Source organism: Lepidochelys olivacea (genome assembly GCF_965140295.1).
Source record: "Lepidochelys olivacea isolate rLepOli2 genome assembly, chromosome: 1".
Taxonomy (NCBI): Eukaryota; Metazoa; Chordata; order Testudines; family Cheloniidae; genus Lepidochelys; species Lepidochelys olivacea.
The window spans coordinates 241,534,817-241,554,941 of NC_140411.1; the positions used below are offsets into that span (position 1 = coordinate 241,534,817).

The 20,125-nt window shown below is 44.2% G+C and overlaps 1 protein-coding gene across 5 annotated transcripts in view; it reads left to right on the top strand.

Annotated features, from left to right (window-relative positions):
• Positions 1-20,125, top strand: part of MICAL3 (microtubule associated monooxygenase, calponin and LIM domain containing 3) — a 239,392-nt gene that overhangs the window by 196,360 nt on the left and 22,907 nt on the right. For 3 of the 5 annotated variants that reach the window (XM_084616994.1, XM_084616995.1, XM_084616996.1), the window contains 6 exons: positions 209-2,054; positions 3,156-3,250; positions 8,038-8,088; positions 10,152-10,259; positions 11,019-11,112; positions 16,535-16,585. In XM_084616994.1, coding sequence (XP_084473120.1) covers positions 209-2,054; positions 3,156-3,250; positions 8,038-8,088; positions 10,152-10,259; positions 11,019-11,112; positions 16,535-16,585 — 2,245 coding nt within the window. The remainder of the gene's footprint in view (positions 1-208; positions 2,055-3,155; positions 3,251-8,037; positions 8,089-10,151; positions 10,260-11,018; positions 11,113-16,534; positions 16,586-20,125) is intronic. The other 2 variants (XM_084616999.1, XM_084616998.1) reach the window with 1 other exon arrangement.

Consider the following 20,125-nt stretch of genomic DNA (forward strand, 5'->3'; position numbering starts at 1 on the left):
CTTACAGAGTGGAGCAATATCTGATGAAAGATCCCAAGTGGTTTTCCATGCACTGGAAAAGGACGCCAAATGCATTTTTCATATATTGAAGCTTAAATTATCACTCCCTTATTCCTGAAAGCCTGAGGCATGGAGCAGTATTCTAAATCCCTCTGAAGGTGCTTAGTGACCATTAATAATCATTTCTTTTGTTTCTGCATTTCCATAGAAGGTAAAGGATCACCTCACGGCAGTGCCCTGCATGGACAAATCTCCAGAGACACACTTTTTTCGTGAACCATTCCTCCTTGAAGAAAGTCCAAAAGATGAAATCCTTGAAGATCAGAAAGTTAAAAGCCCTTCTGTCTCTCTCTCTCCAATACGGTCCCAACCAGTTGCATTGCCAGAAGCCATCACACCTGCATCACCAGTGCAGTCTCAGCCAGCAACACCTATGTTGGCTTCATCCCCCGCCTCTGCCCAGTGGCCTATCTGTTCCCAGCCTTTGCCGTCTGCTGAAGCACCCATTCCATCTCCAGTGGAACCTCCAGTGTGCTTTCAGCCTGTACCAGCCTTAACATCCACTCCTCTGGCCCAACTTGCCCTAAAGAGCCAAGATAAGGAGGTGGGAAAATTGGGGAGCCCTACTACTGCAGAAGAAGCCCTGAAACGGAATAACCTCGTAGAGGAGTTCTGGATGAAGAGCGCTGAAATCCGGAGGAGTCTGGGGCTCACTCCAGTGAACAGAAGCAAAGGGTCAGAGCCTAGCTTTACTGTCTCAGCCCTTGAGTCAGCTCCGCTGAGTGTTTCAGAGGAGGAGGGGATCCATCTTGTAAAACCCCAGCCTGCCCCAAGAAGGCTGATCATGTCCAAACTAGACAGTGAGCAGATGTCTCTGCTGACTCCAAAATCTCCTTCAGACAAAGAGCTGAAGAGTTCCAATGAAGTAAAGAGAGACTTATCCAGCAGCTCTGGATTGGGTCTGCATGGAAGTTCATCCAACATGAGGACATTGGCCAGCCAGAGCTTCAATACTTCTGATTCCACTATGCTCACTCCACCATCAAGCCCTCCCCCACCACCTCCTCAAAATGAAGCACCAGCAACTTTGCGTAGAAAGAGGCATCAGACAATTTGGCAGAATGAGACAGAATCTAAGCCAGCACCAGCACCGACACCTCCTGCACCCTCACCTTATGAGCACAACCCTCCTGCCAAAGAGTCAACCCAGGGCTCAAAAGAAGAGGTGCGGAAGTCATTTGTGGAGAGTGTGGATGAGATTCCATTTGCTGATGATGTAGAAGACACTTATGATGAGAGAACTGAGGATACAAGTCTTCATGAGAAGTTCTTTACACCCCCTACCAGTAGGCCAAGGCCAGAGAAGCCTCTTCACCTGCCATTGGTCAAAGAGAATGGTGGACCTCCATCAATGGAAGGAGAAGCGAACCAAAGGAAGAGAGTGCTGCCTCAAATCTCTCCAGAAGCCAAGGAGCTAGCTGAGGAAAGAATGAGAGCCAGAGAGAAATCTGTAAAGAGTCAGGCATTGCGGGATGCCATGGCTAAGCAGTTGTGTAAGATGAAAGATCTGGAGATGGCTGCAGCTGCTGCGGCCACCAAGGCACGAAAAGCCTCCTCCATGCCCTTGAAGCCCAAAGAGAGAGGTTTTGAGTCCTCAGCACGTTTGGCCGTGAAAGCAGCAGAGGACCCCACGCTGAAACATGATGCTGCTAATGAAAGGTTCCTCTCCCCCCCTGTTGACATTGCTGGGCCCGAAGGGTCCGTCACCTCCTCAGAGGGCTCCAGTGGGAAAAGTAAGAAAAGGACTTCTCTCTTCTCCCCTCGTAAGAACAAAAAGGAGAAGAAATCCAAGAATGACAGCCGGCTTTCTGACAAATCAAGTGGCATGGCCGAGGAAGCCACCAAGCCCAGATCATTGTGGAAGTCTGTTTTTTCTGGGTACAAGAAAGACAAGAAGAAAAAGACTGATGACAAATCCTGCCCTAGCACTCCTTCCAGTGGTGCCACAGTGGACTCTGGGAAGCACAAGGTCTCTCCAATGGTTAGAGCAGCAGGTATAGTACATCTGCCTGTCTGCACACTGTACTTTCACTGCAGCTGGAAAGCTTCTGAAATGAAGTAGTCCCAGCTCGCTACCCCACACTGTTATGTTCTGAGTCGCTCTCCTTTGCCTAACATGCAAAGCCTTGAGGATAATGGGATTGGAACTGTAGACTGTATGTTTGTTTATAAAATAAGTAGCATATCAATGGGAGAAACAGATTGTCAAATAGCAGATTTGGTACATTACTGTTCATTTCACACATACCAGGCTACAAAACTAGTCATTTTTCTGCCTTAACCTGACTCAAAAGAGAGGAGTTTGCCACTTTTCAAACTTGTTTTAACTCCCACCCTGGCTTCCTACCTTGACCATCATTCACTTCCCTTGAATCTGCCATGGCAGACTATGCAATTTTTTTAGAGATAGACATAAATGTCCCTTCATTAATTAAAAGGTAAATGGGTGCTTAAGCGGGCATGGAGATATGGTTACTTTCCCTCCTCTTTGCTCTCTGTGTGGCTTGGGACCTGCCAGCTCTCCGCTGCTCTAGAAAGCAGGGGTCATGGGGTCAATCATAGATACAGATCTGCCACTTACCACTCAGAGCACTTTAGTGACAACTTGAGAATCTTGAGACATACTAAAGCAGTTATCTGTAAACATGGGCCAAAGCAGACGTACCTGTCACTTCTTTTGACTCATACCAAAGTGGAGCTGGCCAAAAAGACTTAATCCCTGCTGCTATCATCCAAATGCTCAGCCTCTTTATAGGAATGTTGACCTGGCTGGAGGGAAAGGAAGCTGTGCTTACCTTGTTCAACATCATTCTCAAATTTACCTGTTTCAGAAGGTGGGGCTTCCTTAGAAGGAAACCCCACAGTCAATGATTCCACACTGTGGTGTAGCTTTGTGGAGCGGTGCTTTTGGGAGCACGATATTCCCAGATGTTGCAGCAGTGAAGTTTGACTGTGATAGCTATTTCAAAAGTGTAAATCAAGCAGGAGCAAGACCAAACTCAAAAGTATCTGCAGAGATAGAAACACAATAGTAGTGACCACTCTTCTAAACCTGTCATCCTATTCTTACTTTTTTTTTTGGTCTGTTTTCTCAGATTTGCAGCTCCGTCGACACTTGAGTTTCTCAGAGGACTCTGACCTCTCCAGTGATGATGTTCTCGAACGATCTTCTCAGAAATCCAAGCGAGAGGTAGGAAGACCATTTAGATAGAACTGTCCTCATAGAGATCATAGACTCAGAACCACAACAACGTTTGCCAGGATTAACTTTATCATTCTTACTGTTTTTGCTGCAGATGGTGTTAGTATAAGATTGTCTGAATAATAAACCTGAAATCAACCAGTCAGTTTCAACAATAAGCCAGATTCCCTATTGGCATTGTACAGAGGTCCTGTTGTCATTGCCATGCACACAGGCGTTGTGTGTATTGTCTTGTTCTGAGGGTAGGATATTTTTGTCCCTCTAGAGAACATACTCATAATCTCTAGCATTGGGAATTTCATGTCTAAAGAGTAAATTTTACTGGCTGTAACATTACTACAGAAATGTGCCATTGGGACATTCCTCACTTCATGGTGAAGATCTGGTTTTAGGATGTTGTTGTGCCAACCTAGTCAATAGGTTGATCTGTTGGAGTTTGAGGCAAACTGCATACAGGTATGTTACTGTGCATTCAGCAAAGGCATAGGCAAGACAGAGTATCCAGAGAGGTGCAAGCTGCAGGTTTGTGGTTCTGCAGCATGGCATATGTGTGCGTATTTCCCCAGGGAGATGTGGATCTATACGTTAGGGTTCTTCTGTCTGGAAGAGCCTGTCTGGAGAGCCTGTGTCTATTCCGCTCCCATTTTGTCCCTACTCCCTTTGAGGGATCCCTGGCAATTAGCAGTGTTTCCAGATGCGTGTCTCCTGGGTGTAAGCAGTGACTGCGAAACTGAAATAGGAAGAAGGCGCGTTGGATACATGGAGATTTGAGCATAGGGCTGTTGCTCACCGTGCAGGTAAGGGCTGGGTGTGAGCTCAGCTTCTTGAGAGAAAGAAGTGTCTGCTTGCTCGTGAGCAGCCTCCTCTGGCTAGTGCTGTAGAGTTCTGGAGCGAGCCACATGGACCCCTCCCCAACCAAAGGCAACTCCACAGTGAAATGGGGCTCAAAGGGGAGTAGACAAGTAAAGAGAAAGTGGAAGGAGCTTCTGCTGGACCTCCACAAACACCCTAAAAAAGACACCTGTCATTTTGCTGGGACCAGGGCATACCTGTGAGCAAGAGATCTGGCAGGAACTGAGGGGCCCCTGCTTTTTATTTCTCTCTCTCTAGTGTATTCATCCCATAATGAAGGGGGTGGCCACGTTTTCATAGTTTCATTTGAACGGGGGAAAATATAAAGTAAAAACAGAACAAGTGAAAGATAAAAAAAAAAATCACAGTGGATGCTGGAGTGGAGAGAAACCCGCAGCTGTCAGAGGGGTTCCTGGATGTGCCCTGCAGGTTTGGGGTGTGGTGACTGGGTACGTCCTTCTCACTGACAATACCATGGTCCTCAGCTCAAGCATGCACTGGAAAGAGAGAAGTGAGTTCTCTCCTGTCCCCGCTTTCTCCCCTTGTGCCTGGCTCCCAGGGTATGTCTATACATCAAGCTGGAGGTGTAATTTCCAGTTTGAGGAGACGTACCTGTGCTAGCTGTGATCCCTCTACTGTGCTAAAAATATAATTGTTGCCATAGTGACGGGAGAAGCTAGCCACTGGAGCATGTACCTAGCATGTGGGATGGGATTGTCCACCTCCATCTCATGAACAAAAGGAACCTTAGAGGACAGTATCACAGCTCTCCACACTAATGGTGAGCAGCTCCCCCCACCTTTCACCAAGCCTGGAGAAATTAATGGCAAATGCCACGTTAGGGCAGTTGTCTGGATCAGCTGGTGAAGGTCTCCGCTGATTGGGATGGTTGTGGTTTAGTGCAAGTGGAAATACAGGAGAAGATCATTTCCACTTGTATTTTTAACTATGATACAATAAAATTCTCATAAACGTGGCAAGCTGAGGGTTTGGTGTACTGAAGTGAATGGGACTCGTCCTCACGTAATTAAACCTCTTTAAGCTTCCCTCCCTGGTTCATATATATGTAGTCCTCTCCTCTGAGAAGAGGGTTTTACTCTGGGAACCGTTCTTTATATTGGACCCCTTTCTTCTCTTTGTTTTTTGCTTCTTCTTTCCCTTTGCTTGCCCTCGAGGTGTTTCATGACAAGTTCCGCATTGCATCTGAGATGCAGAAGGAGGAGGTATCTGGGGAAGCAGAAAGAGGGGGAGGTTCAGATAAGAGCTGTGATGCTGTCATTCCTGTCCAGCTTGTGAACTCCTGGCAGCGGGACTTCAATAAGCACCATGTATGTTCTCAAAGTTGGGGGTGCTCTAATATTCACTCCTTTTCTCTGGCACCTCCATGCTGAGCAACTTTGGTAACAATTGGCTTTTGCAGAAGAGGTGGTGGCCACTGAGTATTCCAGGGCCTGGAGATGCTACAGATGTCCTGGAATTCTTCCTGATACCCAACAAAAATATTGTTCTTCCTTTAAATTTTCTCAGTTATTTTACATAAGCAGCAAGATTTCCAGGATATGGTTTTCTTGTCTCACTTTCTCCATTTGCTGTGGCTGAGTCACACTTAAGGATCTCCTCTTTGCTCAGTGCCTGAGTATGCTTTCCAGGAGCAGTAATTGGGAGCGTGTGCACTAATCCAGAGGGAACAGACCACAGACACATCAGCCTTTTGGTTCACAACAAGTGTGTCTGGGGATGTAAAACATTTACACCACAGCCTGGCAAGTCTCGCTGCAGAAGGAATTGCATCCAGGGTGTGGCTGGCAAAAGGGTAGCTCTGATTTTTGGGTTTGTGCCTTTTAATTACAGACCAAGTCAACTGCTTATTTCCTCCATTATGGGGAAGAAGTGGCTCCCTTAATGCCACATAACTTTTATCTGAACCCTTTCGAAGTTAAAATCCAGCTGATGTTGCTTTTGTGGTTGTTGTATTGAACTTGCTTCCCAGAGGGTTTGGCCTGTTTAGCCTGCCCATCATAGCATTAGCAATCAGTAGTGAATTAACTTTGTGTGGCTTAGTGTGTTGCCTTTCAACAAACGCTTCATGTAAAGAATGTTCATGTAGTTCCCTGTGGGTTGTGCGCTAATATTTGTGTGTGTGTGTGAGAGAGAGAGAATGTACAGGATGTGGGGCGATGATCAGAAATACATGTCTCCTGCTGCAGATAGTTTGCTGAATGTTAAAGTTTGCATACATGTTCAGATTGTTTCTCAGCTTTCCATTCATGATCGTTTTAGTTAAATGAATATTCGGCAAAAATGCTGAATGCTGGCACTTTGCCTAGGGCGCGTTACTATGCGCTCTGTACCTCATCGCACAATGGAAATTCACTTTGCTTCGGAACACTGGGCAGTGCAATCGTTTCACCTGAAGGGGCTAATGGAGCTAAGGGTACGTCTGTGCAGCCGCTGGGATCATGCTTCGCAGCACCGGTAGACAGACACACACTAGCTCCGCTCTAGTTAGCGCACTAAAAATAGCAATGTGGTGGTGGCGGCTCAAGAACAATCCCACCCAAGCCCCGAAGGCTGTCCCGTCTAGGCAGAGCTCTCACCTGGGCTGCTGCAACCACACTGCTGTTTTTAGTGTCCAAGTCTGAGCAGTGGTAGCGGGTGCCTGTCTACCTCGAGCAAAGCGAGCACCTCTGTGTCCCAGCTGCTGTGTAGACGTAGCCTTAGCGTGCCACTCTTGAATCGGTAAGGTTGTAGCTTTTTTTTTTTTTTTTTTTTTTTTTTTTTGCTAACTGAGCTGAAATTACAGGACTGAGGGGCCAGAGCAGAGTGTTCCGCTGTCATTGACTCGTAGCACTGCTCCTTACTGAGCCGCTGCTCAGCAGCAGAACACTCCCAACACCTTGCAGCAGCACGGAGTCAGTACTGGTGCAGTGAAGAGTGTCTCCTTTTCAGCACTCTTGGAGGAGTCCCATTCAGGTACCAAGTCGGAGCCTCCATTAGCTGATGAGACCCAACACGCTCAGAGCCCTGGGTAACATTCGTGCAGGTTACAAAGCAACGAGCGAGGCCAGGGTGGTGGAACTCCGAGGTTATTTTTAATTAGTAAGCAAAGGCCATATCCAAGACATAAAAGCACCAGAACTTCTGAGAAAAAAGGTTGTGGAGCAGAAAGTAGATGAGGGGGAATGCAACGGAGTCTGCACGTGATCTCGCTGCCACTCTGAACGTTGAACAAGCGGACACCAGAGTGAGTCCCGCCAGGATGCAGGCTTTAGGCTCTGTGACAAAGGCAAAACCCAGGGACAAGATAACAGGCTGAATAGAGAGCAGCATAGTGAGATATCCGAAAAGGCTTCTTCACCAAGAGATTCATTAATTTGTAGAATGGACTGCTGTCTTAGTTGTACATCTGTACAGGACCTACCTCAGTGAATCCTCATCCCTGATTGAGGTTCCCAGCTGCTGGGTGAATCTAGGGTTCTCACAAGCCAAATCTTTTTCTAAATGAACTCAATCATATGTGTGTGGATTTTTTAAAGAAGCCATATATGATTGGCTGAGCTGATTCAGATCAAAACAGAACCAACCCAAACCATTGTTCCAAAGCTTGAACCAAAATGTTCTTTGTCCACATATCTACAAATACGTATTGCCAGAATAGAAAAGGGGATCTCCTGGATGACTGGTTTTCCAAAGAGGCTCCTCAGTTGGAATTGCCTTCAGGAGAGTGCTGGTAAATGGATTTCTGAGTAGAGATTTTTCATTGTGCATAATCAGGCTGTGCCAGGTTCACCATTTGTACAATTTTATGTTGCATTTAAAAACAGCTTTGTTTGTATTACTGTGCATTTGTTTTCAATGTTGAACTGATTTTGCTCCATTTTGTGTGTTTTTATTTTTTTCCCATTACCATTCCCATTTTAAAGTCGATTTATGTACCACACGCCCTGGCATTCAAGAGATCATACTCGTCAAAGGTAGTGTCTCCATTGCTGGCCATTGTTGCATGCATGCCCATTTATTAACCCATCATATCCATACCTTGCTCCCAACCCTCCCACCACATCTGCACTAACACCACAACCCCTGACTCTGCATGAGTGAGATGTTAGCAAACCTTGGCAATGGAATCTTCCTCAAGATTATCTACAGAAAATGTGACGAACCCCAAACCTTTCTGACTCTTTAGACTGCATGCAATGATCAGTGCACCTCAGGGGCCCAAAAGGGGGGCTGATAATCACTCTGCAGGACAGTCTGGTGCTGCAGATGCATTAAGTATCCTTAGTCTCAAAGCAGCGTGGTTTGTTCGGTAGAAAGTGTATTGTACGTGTGTGTTTAAAAAAAACAACAACCCTCCCCATTTGAAAAAGAGTCAATGGTCATGTGTTAGTTTCCAGGGTCTTTTGAAACACACTTGGACAAACCGTGAAATCTTAATGAAACTGTCCCAGGTTGTTACATTAGTTTTTCCAGACTGGGAGTATCTCTGTTTCCTAAACTCCATCCCTGCCTCCAAACCTAGCCCGTGTCACATGAGTGTTTGGTGGGATCTTAAACCTCCACCCCTCAATTATTTTGCTTTCTAACTGGGGTAGCATTATGTGCAGAAGAATGAAGAAGCAACGCATTAACTCCTTTCCCTTGGCAGATACGATAATGCCTCCATGTAATCCCCTGTGTCAAAAGCTTGGGATAGAGCTGCTGCCCTTTGGTTTTAAAACTCCACTAAAGATCACACTAAACTATCCCAGATATTGGTTGCCAAGACCAATCTTACAGAGATGGGCTGCTCAGTTGGGACTTGCAAAAGAAAAGTGATGTTAACTAGATTTAAAGAAATTCAGGTCTCCCTTTCCCAACATTTTGCCCCTTAAACTGAGCGGCATCTCCGTCTGCAGCTGGGTTTGATTATGGAGAGGCAGTTGCCTCTTTCCAATTATCCCTTAGACTTTGAATCCATGTATATGAGGAGGAAAGGTGCTTTTTTCAGTCAAGTGGGCTCAGTCAGGTTAGCTTAACATAATTGTGAGGCCCTGTTAACATCTTTAAAGTCACATAAGCTTGTGCCCATCTAGGCTACAACACAGAGGTAATACCGGTCTGAAATGATGACTGAAAAGGTGTTAAACTGTGTCTACCCTGGTATTAAGTGGACTTTCCTGATAGGTTAAGCTAGCGTGACCAGGTTAACTTGCCTGAAGAAACACCTTCTTTCCCCTGTAGCTATGGCCTTTCTTTCCTTGACATGATTTCTTGTGGTTTCTTTTTTCACTGGCGAGCTGTGATGGTGGTTATGACCGTCCCCTCCCTCCACTCTTATGTTTAGGTTTTGTCTATACACACAGAAATTACACTGATTTAACTGAGGACTTGTCTGCACAGAAAAGATTTACCAGCTATAAAACTATATATTATATCAGTGTAACTCCTCTATGTGGACATTTATTCCAAATAAAGAGTGGCTTTTTTCCATTTATCTTAAAACTCTTCCAAAGCAACATTAGATAAACTGAAAAAGGCACTCTTACACTGGAATAAGGATGTCCACATGTGGGGAATACCGATATAAGCGAAGGTGTGAATCTAAAACAGTATAATTATGTCAGTGTGACTTTCCCCTGTAGACAAGCCCTTAGCCTTTTTCTAAATTAAGTCAGTGCAGCCTCTATACGTAGACACTTTTAAATAGATTTCAGTGTGTCCACACAAGAGGGTTGTACCAGTTAGTTAAATGGGTGCAATCTTCGTGCTTAGACTGGGTCTAAGATACTGTATACCAGCTAGAGCCAGGACTGGGATGCTCTATAAAATCACAGCTTTGCAGTTGAGCCACACACTCCTTCATGCTGTATCGGTCCTGACAGTGTCACCTGCTGCGCTGTGAACACCTGTGGAGATGGAACAGCTTGACTGCTTGACAAAGTTCTGGGAATGAAGGATCACATCACTTGTGAGGTTAATGGAGAGAGGAGTGTCTTCTTTCCCCCACACTCTTGTTCATGGTGTGTGAAATCTGCTCTTGTTTTCCTTTCTGCAGAGAGCCTACACTGAGGAGGAGCTGAACGCCAAACTGACCAGGCGAGTGCAGAAAGCTGCCCGGCGACAAGCCAAGCAGGAGGAACTAAAGAGGTTACACAGAGCCCAGGTAGTACCTCTGGTAGTATCTTCTTGCCCTGACAGGAACTACACTCTGCTGTCCAGGAAAACCATGTTGGCAGGATGTGAAAGAGGAGACTGTATAGCCAGATTTTCTTGATTACTTTTCTGTATTTCAACAAGATTGCTGCTGTTCCTACTGGCTTCATCATGTTGGGTGCCTCCTCACAAACATGCCAGGAGGTGCTCAAAGCTTTAGTGCAGAGCAAGGAAACACCTGCTTAGTCAGAGCTACTACCATTGAGCAGTAACCATTGTTAATTGAATGGAATAACAGATCTCACGGAATAACATGTGATGCAGCTATGCCAGTGATGATTAGATAAGCCACGGATGTTACAGTGGGATTTTGCTGCAATAAGTGGTACCAGATGGACGTTTTATTGTCAGAGGCACCTTTGCAATGGGTAGTAGGTGTCCTTTCCAGGAGGTGGTGAGAGTTACATGAAACCTGTTGGCCGGTTGTGTTCTCTCACGGAGAAGGGGGCCTGCCTAACCAAACAGCACCACTTCTTGTCTTGGAAGTTGGTGGGAGACTTAACAGAAAATGGAACATCATGGGATTGCTTGCAAAACTAGGGCAAAGGACACATCTCTCTCTTGATTAGATACCTGCTTCTGAAACGTTGCATGGAGAGCAGCTTTTTGGAAATGCTGGGAGAAAGGGGAGCTGTCATTCTGGGGTGGATAATTTGGAGTACTGGAACAGATCCTGATGATGGTGTTCCTCTCTTCCCTTCCTGAACAGATCATCCAACGGCAGCTGGAGCAGGTAGAAGAGAAGCAGAGGCAGCTGGAGGAGAGGGGGGTTGCAGTGGAGAAGGCCCTTAGAGGAGAAGCAGGTACCTTACAATGTTGTTTGTTTTTAATGTTTGCTGACTTAATGCCCATGCAATCGTTCATAACAATTTGGAGTTTAGGGTGAGGGGGGTCCCCTCTGAACTGAAAGTGGAATAGTTTAACTTGGACTCAGATCATGAATTAATTCCCCTTTTCCCAGCAGAATTCTGAGCCCCTGTTATCCCTGAAGTGGTTCTAACTCTGGGGCTTCTCTCATGGGAGAAGTCCCCAGAGCAGTTGTCTTTGCTCGGGGCTCAGGAAATGCCTACCCACTATTCATTGAAAGCTGTTGCATAAGAGCTAAGTGTATCTATTATTATTTGGTGGTGGAACAAAAGTGGAATATTAATTACATCGTAGAGAAATTGCACAGGGGTTACCCAGCTGGAATTCACTTAGGTTACCCAGCAAGGAGAGCCCAGTTGGCAGGATTAGATACTAACTGTGAAATGACGTATGTTTTGAAATGAGGTATGTTCCTGTACTGTATTGGATCATCAAAGTTAGTGTCCACACAAGAGACCATCACAGAACTGCCCCAGCAAGTACCTTCTCCTCACTGCACAGCCCAGACACCAATAACCTCTCACGCGAGCTGTATGGAGCAGAAATGCATGTACCAAAAGGTTTCACTGTGTCACGCTGTTAATGGAATGTGCTACATCCCTTTTGGGGCTAAATGCAATGAGTGCTGAGCCAGGCTGGAAAAGTATCTGAGCAGAAAAACACTTGTTCCGAGTGGCAGTTTTATACCCCTCCAACTTCCCCATATGACATCATAATCCAGAAAAAAACAATCCCAAATGATACAATTATTGGGCCAGGAGCCAACGCCCCTCGGGCAAATGCAGGGCATGTGCACCTGGCAGGCCCGGGTGTGTGCACCATACTGCAAAGGTCAGATATTATAAATGGTAATAATGGGACAGCTGTTTGAAAGATGGTACAGTGTGGTGCTTGGATGGAAGAGCAGCCACTGTCTCTGTACGGATTGCACTGGACTGGGTGATGAAGATTCCTTGGGAGGAAGGTCTGGTGTGATTTTCATTGGTTACTACTCAGCCATCTCGCTTTGTTGTCTTTAACCCTCAGCTTGGCTTTCTGAAAGTCAGGTCTTAGAATTTAAGGCCAGAAGGGACCACTAGATTATTTAGTCTGTCCTCCTGGATATCACAGGTTACCAACATCATCCAGCACCCGCGCACACAACCCAACAACTGAAATTAGACCAAAGGAACTGAGATCTACAGGGTACTAAACGACTATGTGCCATAGGAAGAGAATATGAGGGACCAAGATGCACCAGTGCTTGAGGCCCTTGCAATAGCTGGAAAATTATTAAGTGAGAGATACCCAGATGATCTTGACAAGTGACCTTCACCCACCCACTGTCGAGGAAAGTGCCTGTAGAGGCTGGGTGATTAACAGTGTCTTATCCAAACAAAGGGTTGTACTGCAATCACACAGTCAGCATTTGAGCACAGGCTTGATCGCCTCAGTGTTTTTTTATTCTGATTGATTTCTATGATATGTTGGTTCACAGAATAATCTGATGCAATAATACATCTGCAGTGGCAGCTTTCTCTCTATGCTATCTATGCATTCAGACATGGCACCACTCGCAGACCCCAGGCCCTCTAGCTACTGCACAATTAATACCTCTCTCTCTCTCCTTTCTTTGGTTAGTCTTTTAGCTTATTCCTCTGTCTCCTTGAATCCCTTCTTCCTCATTCACCTGCTGAAGACATCTATATAAGGAGCGTCACCAGAGGCCGTGGAGCCTTACAAATGGAAGCGTGTGCTTCTCCACAATCTAGGGAATGTCTAGGCAGGCAAGCAGTTATGGTGTGGGGGTTATGGGTATCCAGTTTGGGGGCAGGGGGAGAGCTGAATTAGGGCCTTGCATATTTTACTTGTCATTGAGCCTGACAGAAACCTAAAGCCAGCCCTGCACGGGCTGGTGTGTTTGTGACCATTTTTTAAAAAGCAGGAATATGAGAACGTGCATCACTCGGTGCAACTGCGAGAATCTCCTGCTCCAGCAAATCTCTGGGAGATGATCTGAGCCTGTGACAGCACCACATTTCCACCAAAAGGTTGTACACGTTACGTTTACAGAAGCTTCAGCCCATCGTGAGGGACTCTGCAGCCTGAACTCTTCCAAGCATTGCAGGGGATAAACAGAGAATACTTTATGCCAAAAAATGTCTTAATCCAAGTTCTGTTGGCTGAAACACAGGCTAGAATGTGACCTGTGTCCCCCACTTCTTCAGCCAGCCCAGTGGGAGCAATTTTCATACTTCACACTGGAGCCACTGTGTTTTCCCTCCTTTTAAAATGCTTACTTTACCCCTCCCTCAGTAGTGTTATCAACTTTTGTCTCCTCCATCCATGGATCATCCAGGAAATCTACATACATCTCCTCCTACCCTTTTCCCTGAAGCAGATCACTGCATTGCCTCAGATACTGACTCAGCACTGAAAACTCCACTGTACTTTATGGCTTTCAATACTGCTCTTTTGTCCTTGGTCAACCATGTTCAGCACTTCCCCTTAGTGAAATCCTATAAACAAAGGGGATCAAAAGGAGTTGAATGTGTTCAGTGCTTGTATGATACCTGAAGATGGTCTTTCTCTATTTCACAAGTTTATACAGAATGCCCTGGCCATGCTTAAGGTGGGAGAAATACATCTTTTTTTTTTTTTTCCACACCTGGCCGACACAGAGGGCTGAGGTACATAGGAATTACTGTACTGGATCAGACCAATAGTCCATCTGGTCTAGCATCCTTTCTTGAAGAGTAGCTGGTACCAGATACTTCAGGGAAAGGTATTAGACTCTCTGTAATGTATAACTGTATAATCACCTGTCCATAGAGCAGATTTCTTCCTAATTTCCATCACTGGTTGACTTTTGACATAAAACATAAAGGTTTATATTCTTACTATTATTAATAATTTCAAGTAACTCCTACACCGTGCAAGTTGCTGCACAGACATAAAGGAAGGAACAGAGTCTACCAAACAAATGGTAGGGGGAAATATGCAAGTAAAGTGGACAAAATGATTAGCCATTTCTTGATGACAATATTAGACATATGGACAGTTTCCATTTATTCCTCAAATTTTCCATTGTTGATCGGCTAGATTTGGTGCATTTATATAGTTTGTGGCAATGAGTTCCACCAGCTAATTATGTAGTGTGTAAAAATATTGCCTTTATCAATTTTAAATTTGCTGCCTTTCAGATTTCATTTAATTGCCTCCTTTTTTCCTTGTATTATGAAACAGAACACAGACAAGAGCTCCTGATCTTCTCTGCACCACGCATTATCTCTGTCAGGTCCCCGCATATTCATTTCTTCTCTGAACTAAAACATTTTAAATCTTTCTTCCAATGGGAGTCTCTCCCAGCCTTTAATCATTCTCATCACCCACTTCTGGGCCCATTTTATATCTGTAATATCTTTTCTGACATGGGGCGACAAGAACTAAAAACGGCATTGTAGGGGAGGATTTATGATTTGTTTATATCATGGCATTAAAATAGTTTCACTTCTATTTTCCATCCATTCTATATACATCTTAATATTGTTTGTGTTATTAACTGCCACTGAGCAGATGTCTTCATTGAACTGTTCACAATGATGTCCAGCTCTCTTCCTGAGAGGTTACATTAATTTAGAACTCAGCAATGAGTGTGATTTTTTTTTCAAATAATTTATTCCAGCTTGCATTATCTGATATTTGTCAGCATTGAATTTCATGTATCATACTGTTATCCAATCATCTAACTTGGTTAGGTCCCTTTGAAGTTCCTTGGTCTACTTTAGTTTTGACTTAAACCTCAATAATTTTAGCTTCAAATGTTTCCACCTCACTGTTCACCTCTTTGTTCACCTTTTTTCCAAATCACTGGTAAATACTGTACATAAACTCCACCAGTTCTAGTACACAACTTGGGAGCACCCCAGTGTTAATTTCTTACCATGTTGAAAGTTGAACATTTATTCCTACGTTTATTTTTTTTATTCTTAGTTTATAGTCCATAACCGCTTCCTCCCCTTCCCCCATGACTGCCTAGTTTCCTTACTAGTCTCTCTGTCTTTCTTTGACAATCACTCCCATTGGTCGTTGCACAGACTACATTGAAGGTGTAGAGAAGACATCTCTGAACATTCTGAAATGTGATCTCCCTCTCCGGTGAAAAGTTTGGTGGTTCAGGAGCTCAGTCTTTTGAAACCAGTGCCTCTTTCTCTCAGGTGCAGCGGGATCGTCTCAAAGAAGGTTTCATTCTCCACTTCCCTTAAATGCCCCATGGGACATGGTGTTCTGTATGGGACTGATAGTAATTTAGCAAAACTTGGCTTTTTTTTTTTAAAAAAAAAAAAAAAAAGAGGCATTGGTCTGGTGGGACACAGACCAATGGCTTTAGTCTCTAGTGTTTGTTTTCCACTCTGTTGGCTAGTTATTAAACTAAGTGAGTAATGAGGGCTCTGTCATCTTGGATGTTTCTTCTCACGCTTTAAAGAGATCTTGGGCAGCCAATTTTAAAAGTTAAGGAAAATACACCTGCAGCTCTCAGATCACCAAGGTTGGCCAAGAGTCTCTGGTCTTCTTGAGCTAAACCATGTTCTTTGAGAAATAGTGTACTAAGCCAAACAGAAAGAACTGCCCCCATGTGCCTCTTGCCCAAAGAACCACAGTGTAGTACCAGGCTGGCTGGCTAACCCTTCTCTAGGGGGTGTGCAAATACACGTTGTGTCCATTATCACACACCTGCACAACCACACAAGTCTTTACTTCCGCAGTACCTATCCCACACCAACAGACATTCTCCTTCCCCAGCACACATTTCACATTGGCAGAAATATGCACTTGTCTTCCTGGTGCACACACTCGTGGACTCCTCAGTTATGCCAGCACCCGGTGCCCTCCACTCATGTGCTTTACACTCAGTCTTGTCTCATCCTCACCCCCAAGAAATCAATCCTTATACGTCTCCTGCAGTTTACCTGAGAAATTATGGTGCTTCCTTAGGACACATTTTTCAGCCTGGAAGCAACAAGCATATCTCTTCCTTTCTTAGCAAGAACAGGAAACGGGTCGGTGTCAGGAACGAGTACAAACTGAACAAGGTGAAGTGTCTCTGTACAGACCTTGTGCCCCCTCCCTCTGGAAGCCAATGCCTGCCTGCCTGCCTGCTGGGAATTGTTATTCTGTCTCCCCATCTCCTCCAGTATATGTATAATACAGCTGCATGATTTCTTGTTGTTTCTTTGTCTCTCTCTCTCTCTCTCTCTCTCTCTCTCTCTCTCTCATGTGTGTGTCTGTCTTTCTCTCTCATGTATATTGCTTTGATTTGGTGGGGCTGGGGTGGATATCTGATTCAATAACTCTCTCTTCACCAATTCCTTGTTGTAGACTATTGGGGAGAGTCTTATTACAGTGACCTCATCGACTTGCACCTGGGTGGTATGTATAGCAGAACCTCTTACTGAGACTAACCCCGCTGACACCCCTCCCCAACCTTCCCTTCACCTCTTTCTCCCATCCTTGGCTCACAAACAACAAGAAGAAACAAACCTTGCACATAACTGATTGGCTGTAGCAGAACCCCTTTTCCAGCTCAAAGAGAGGAGAGTCTGTCGCAGTCCACAAACCATGCATGAGGATTTTTTCCCACAACAGTTAAATCCTCCTCCTTGGGGTTGTACACGACCATTCTTTTTCTAAATTAAATTTTTTAACCCCTAAATCTCAGCCACCTTTCCTGTTAGTAATGAAGCCCATTTCATTGTCTGGCTTCCCAAAAACATTTTCTCCCTCCACATTCCACTAGGATAAAGAAGTCCGCATAAAGTGAATGGGAAAAAAAATGGGAATCAAAAGCAAGAAACAGCAAACTACAGGAGCTGCCCCCAGTCTGGGGGAATATATCAACCCAGTGCTCTCAGAAGTCTGCTCCTGAGGTTCCCCTTTTTTCTTCCAAAGAAACTAGAGTGTTCTGATGTCCTAAAGAAAGCAAAATGCTCCCAGTAGAGATGTCGGAAATACTTAATGGTGGATAAGGGGTACTACTTCTGTCTTGTTTTGTTGTAGGTGCATTTAGGAAATACAACAAATCCAGATCTTTTACTCCCCTGAGACCTGCTCTGCATCATCTCAACTGTCAATATGGAAGCTTCCTTTTATATTAATTCTCTCTTATGTCATTTAAGATCCTTAAAAACATGTATTAGAGTGATTTACTCTGCTTTAATTGGATGTAGGGATTAGAATCATCCCTCTGACACTGCAATTTTCCTTTCTTGCCGGGGTGCCATTGCCTGCCTCCCTTAATAGGTAGCTTTAGTTTAGGGTTGTAAATTCTACTTGTCTGTAGTTTGCCAACCTTGACCATTAAAAGCCCTTTCTTTATTTTAGCCCCCATTATAGCAGTTTCCTTGTTTAGCCACTACATCTACAATCAGTAGATCTAGCCCAAGCAACCAGCACGCTCTAGGTAGAACCAACACAGGCTAACTGTTGGCTTACCTTGTCTCCTCTGCCCACTCATTTCCCACTGAGAGTATAAAGTTGTTAAGCCCAAAGTGTATACTTATGGGTAGGGAGAGCATCAGGACCAACTCCCCAGAATGGAAAGGAGTGACTTCCATGTACACACTCTCTGGTCCTGATCCCAAGCCTATTGCAGTCAGTAGCAGTCTTTCCATTGGCTGCAAGGGGCTTTGGATCAGGCCCTCTAGGAGCAGTTTACTTTTTAACTGTCATTTCCTCCTTCTGCCTTTCCCCAAGACTTCCACCCTGGCCATCAGTGCACCACACAGTAATCTGTCTGTCCGGCTGCTGGGAATAATTCCAGTCCACCCTGACACACTAGCTTTTTGGACAAAAAATACCCCCCTGCATTCAAGTGACGGGATACAGGCTTTTACTGGCCCCAGCTTGCTATCCAAATTGTTTGTGGTCATTTTCATGTGGCAGTCCTTCCTTGGAGCCCTGTGCTTCGTTTGCTGTATCAGTCTCTCTGGAGTTTATCTTATACTGAGACTTTTTAAGAAAACGTTCAAAAGTCAGGCTCTTCCCAGACATGCCCATCAGTTGTCCCCATACCCTTATGTGCATATACAGTAGGAGCTGTAAAAGGGTTGATGCTGAGATACACTTAATAGATCCTTATCCCTGTCTAATGCTATCTTCATGATACCTTCCCCTTCTTCTTATCCTAACCGATGCCTCCTTGGAGACAGCAGTCCCATCAAAATCACTAATGATGGCTAAAAAAATAAATAAATAAAAAGTAGAAGCCTTAATTCATTTAAAGGGACACTGTCATTTTAAAAATGAAATCCTTCCTTGTGCTGCAAATCATCTCAAATTATTAAAACTAAAAACCTAATTTACTTTTCACAATTTATGGTCATTGACTTTTTCAATTTCTCTCAGCTTGGACAGTCACACTAGACTGAAGATTGTCTTTTTCTGTTTATAGTCAGTTTTACTTTATGTGGTGCTCATTCACTAGCACAGTTCTGTTGTGTTTGGCTTTCCAACACTCTAGGGGAATGTTTACATTTAAAAAAAAAAAAGTAATTGACTTATTTTTGACAAATCTTGAGACATTTCTATTCATATTAGATGTTGAAAAGTTGTTTTAAAAATATACTTTAAAATTGAGCCAAAAGTACAGTCCGTGGCAGTATCCCTTTAAAAAATAATCAGTGCATCCTATCAGATTATGTAGCTTTGTAGTTCAGTTTGTTTCCTCTGTGATTTGTTTTACATTTGCTTTTGGGCTGCCAGAGCACTTAGGCCAGAAATGGATGCACAGTACTGCAGTTACTGAAAGAAGCTCATCTCCTTCATTGTTCCAGTTCAATGGTGAATTGGAGCCTCAGTCCTGCAATTGACATGCCCAGGCCAACTGCTGTATCTGTGTTGAGTGCCACCGAAGTTGTTGGGGCTCCATATTGGTGCAGCAGTCTGCCCACACACTGTCTGTTTCCAGATTGGGGCTTTATTCCCCTGCTAAGCACATTGTGAATGGCTAGGACTCCTGTTTGGATTAATGATGACTCTAGTAGCAGTCACAGTCTGTTCATTGACCCAGTCTCGGAGGGTCAGACCAGACTGCAGAAGCTGCCCTATCCATAGAATGCTGACCGACTGAGATCATCAGAAGTACAAAAATTATTTCTCAAATTGAACTGTAAATCTCTAAACCCTCTTGAATAATTAAGGCCCATTATGAATCTGTGTTTGTATTCTTTGATACCGGGAGAGTTGCATTATAGTAAGTCATTACAGATTCCACAGCAATTTTCACAAGAATAGCAATGCTAACCTGGACGTCCTGGTTGAATTCCAATTTGTGTAATTACATGTATTGCCCTATATTGCCTCTGTACTTTTATTTAGATGGCATATTCCTCACTTCCTATTCCAAAATGTTATATATTGACACTGTTAAATAGATGCTGCATTTCATGCTAGGGCTGACTGCATGTCAGTGCTGGGCAGTCAGTCTTATGTGTATATTATATTACATCTCAAAAACAGTGTTAAAAGAACATGATTAAGGTTGCAAAGTCAAGCACTTAAAAGTTAAGAAATGCCAGAATGAAGATTATCCAGGCAACCTTAATTTGTTCCCTGTGCATATGCATTATGATACAGTCTTTAATTACATGATCTCATGTGCTTTTGCCCACAGGATCCCTACCTCATTCAGTGCACGATGGATGGTGCTCCCTTAAAGAGCAGCTATTCAATATTTTACTGTTTCGTCAGTGTTCAGTGTGTGGCCCCTGGCCTTATTTAGTGCACATCATTCAAACCCTGCTCTGAAGACATTTCCTCATGGGCTTTCTCTGTGCCACTCATCACTATAGTGTCTGAGTGTCTTCAGAAACACTAGTGAATTCATATTCACTGCACTGCTATGAGAGTAGGTATTGTTATCTCCATTTTACAGATAGGAAGCTGAGGCACAGAGGAATTAAAGTCAAAAAT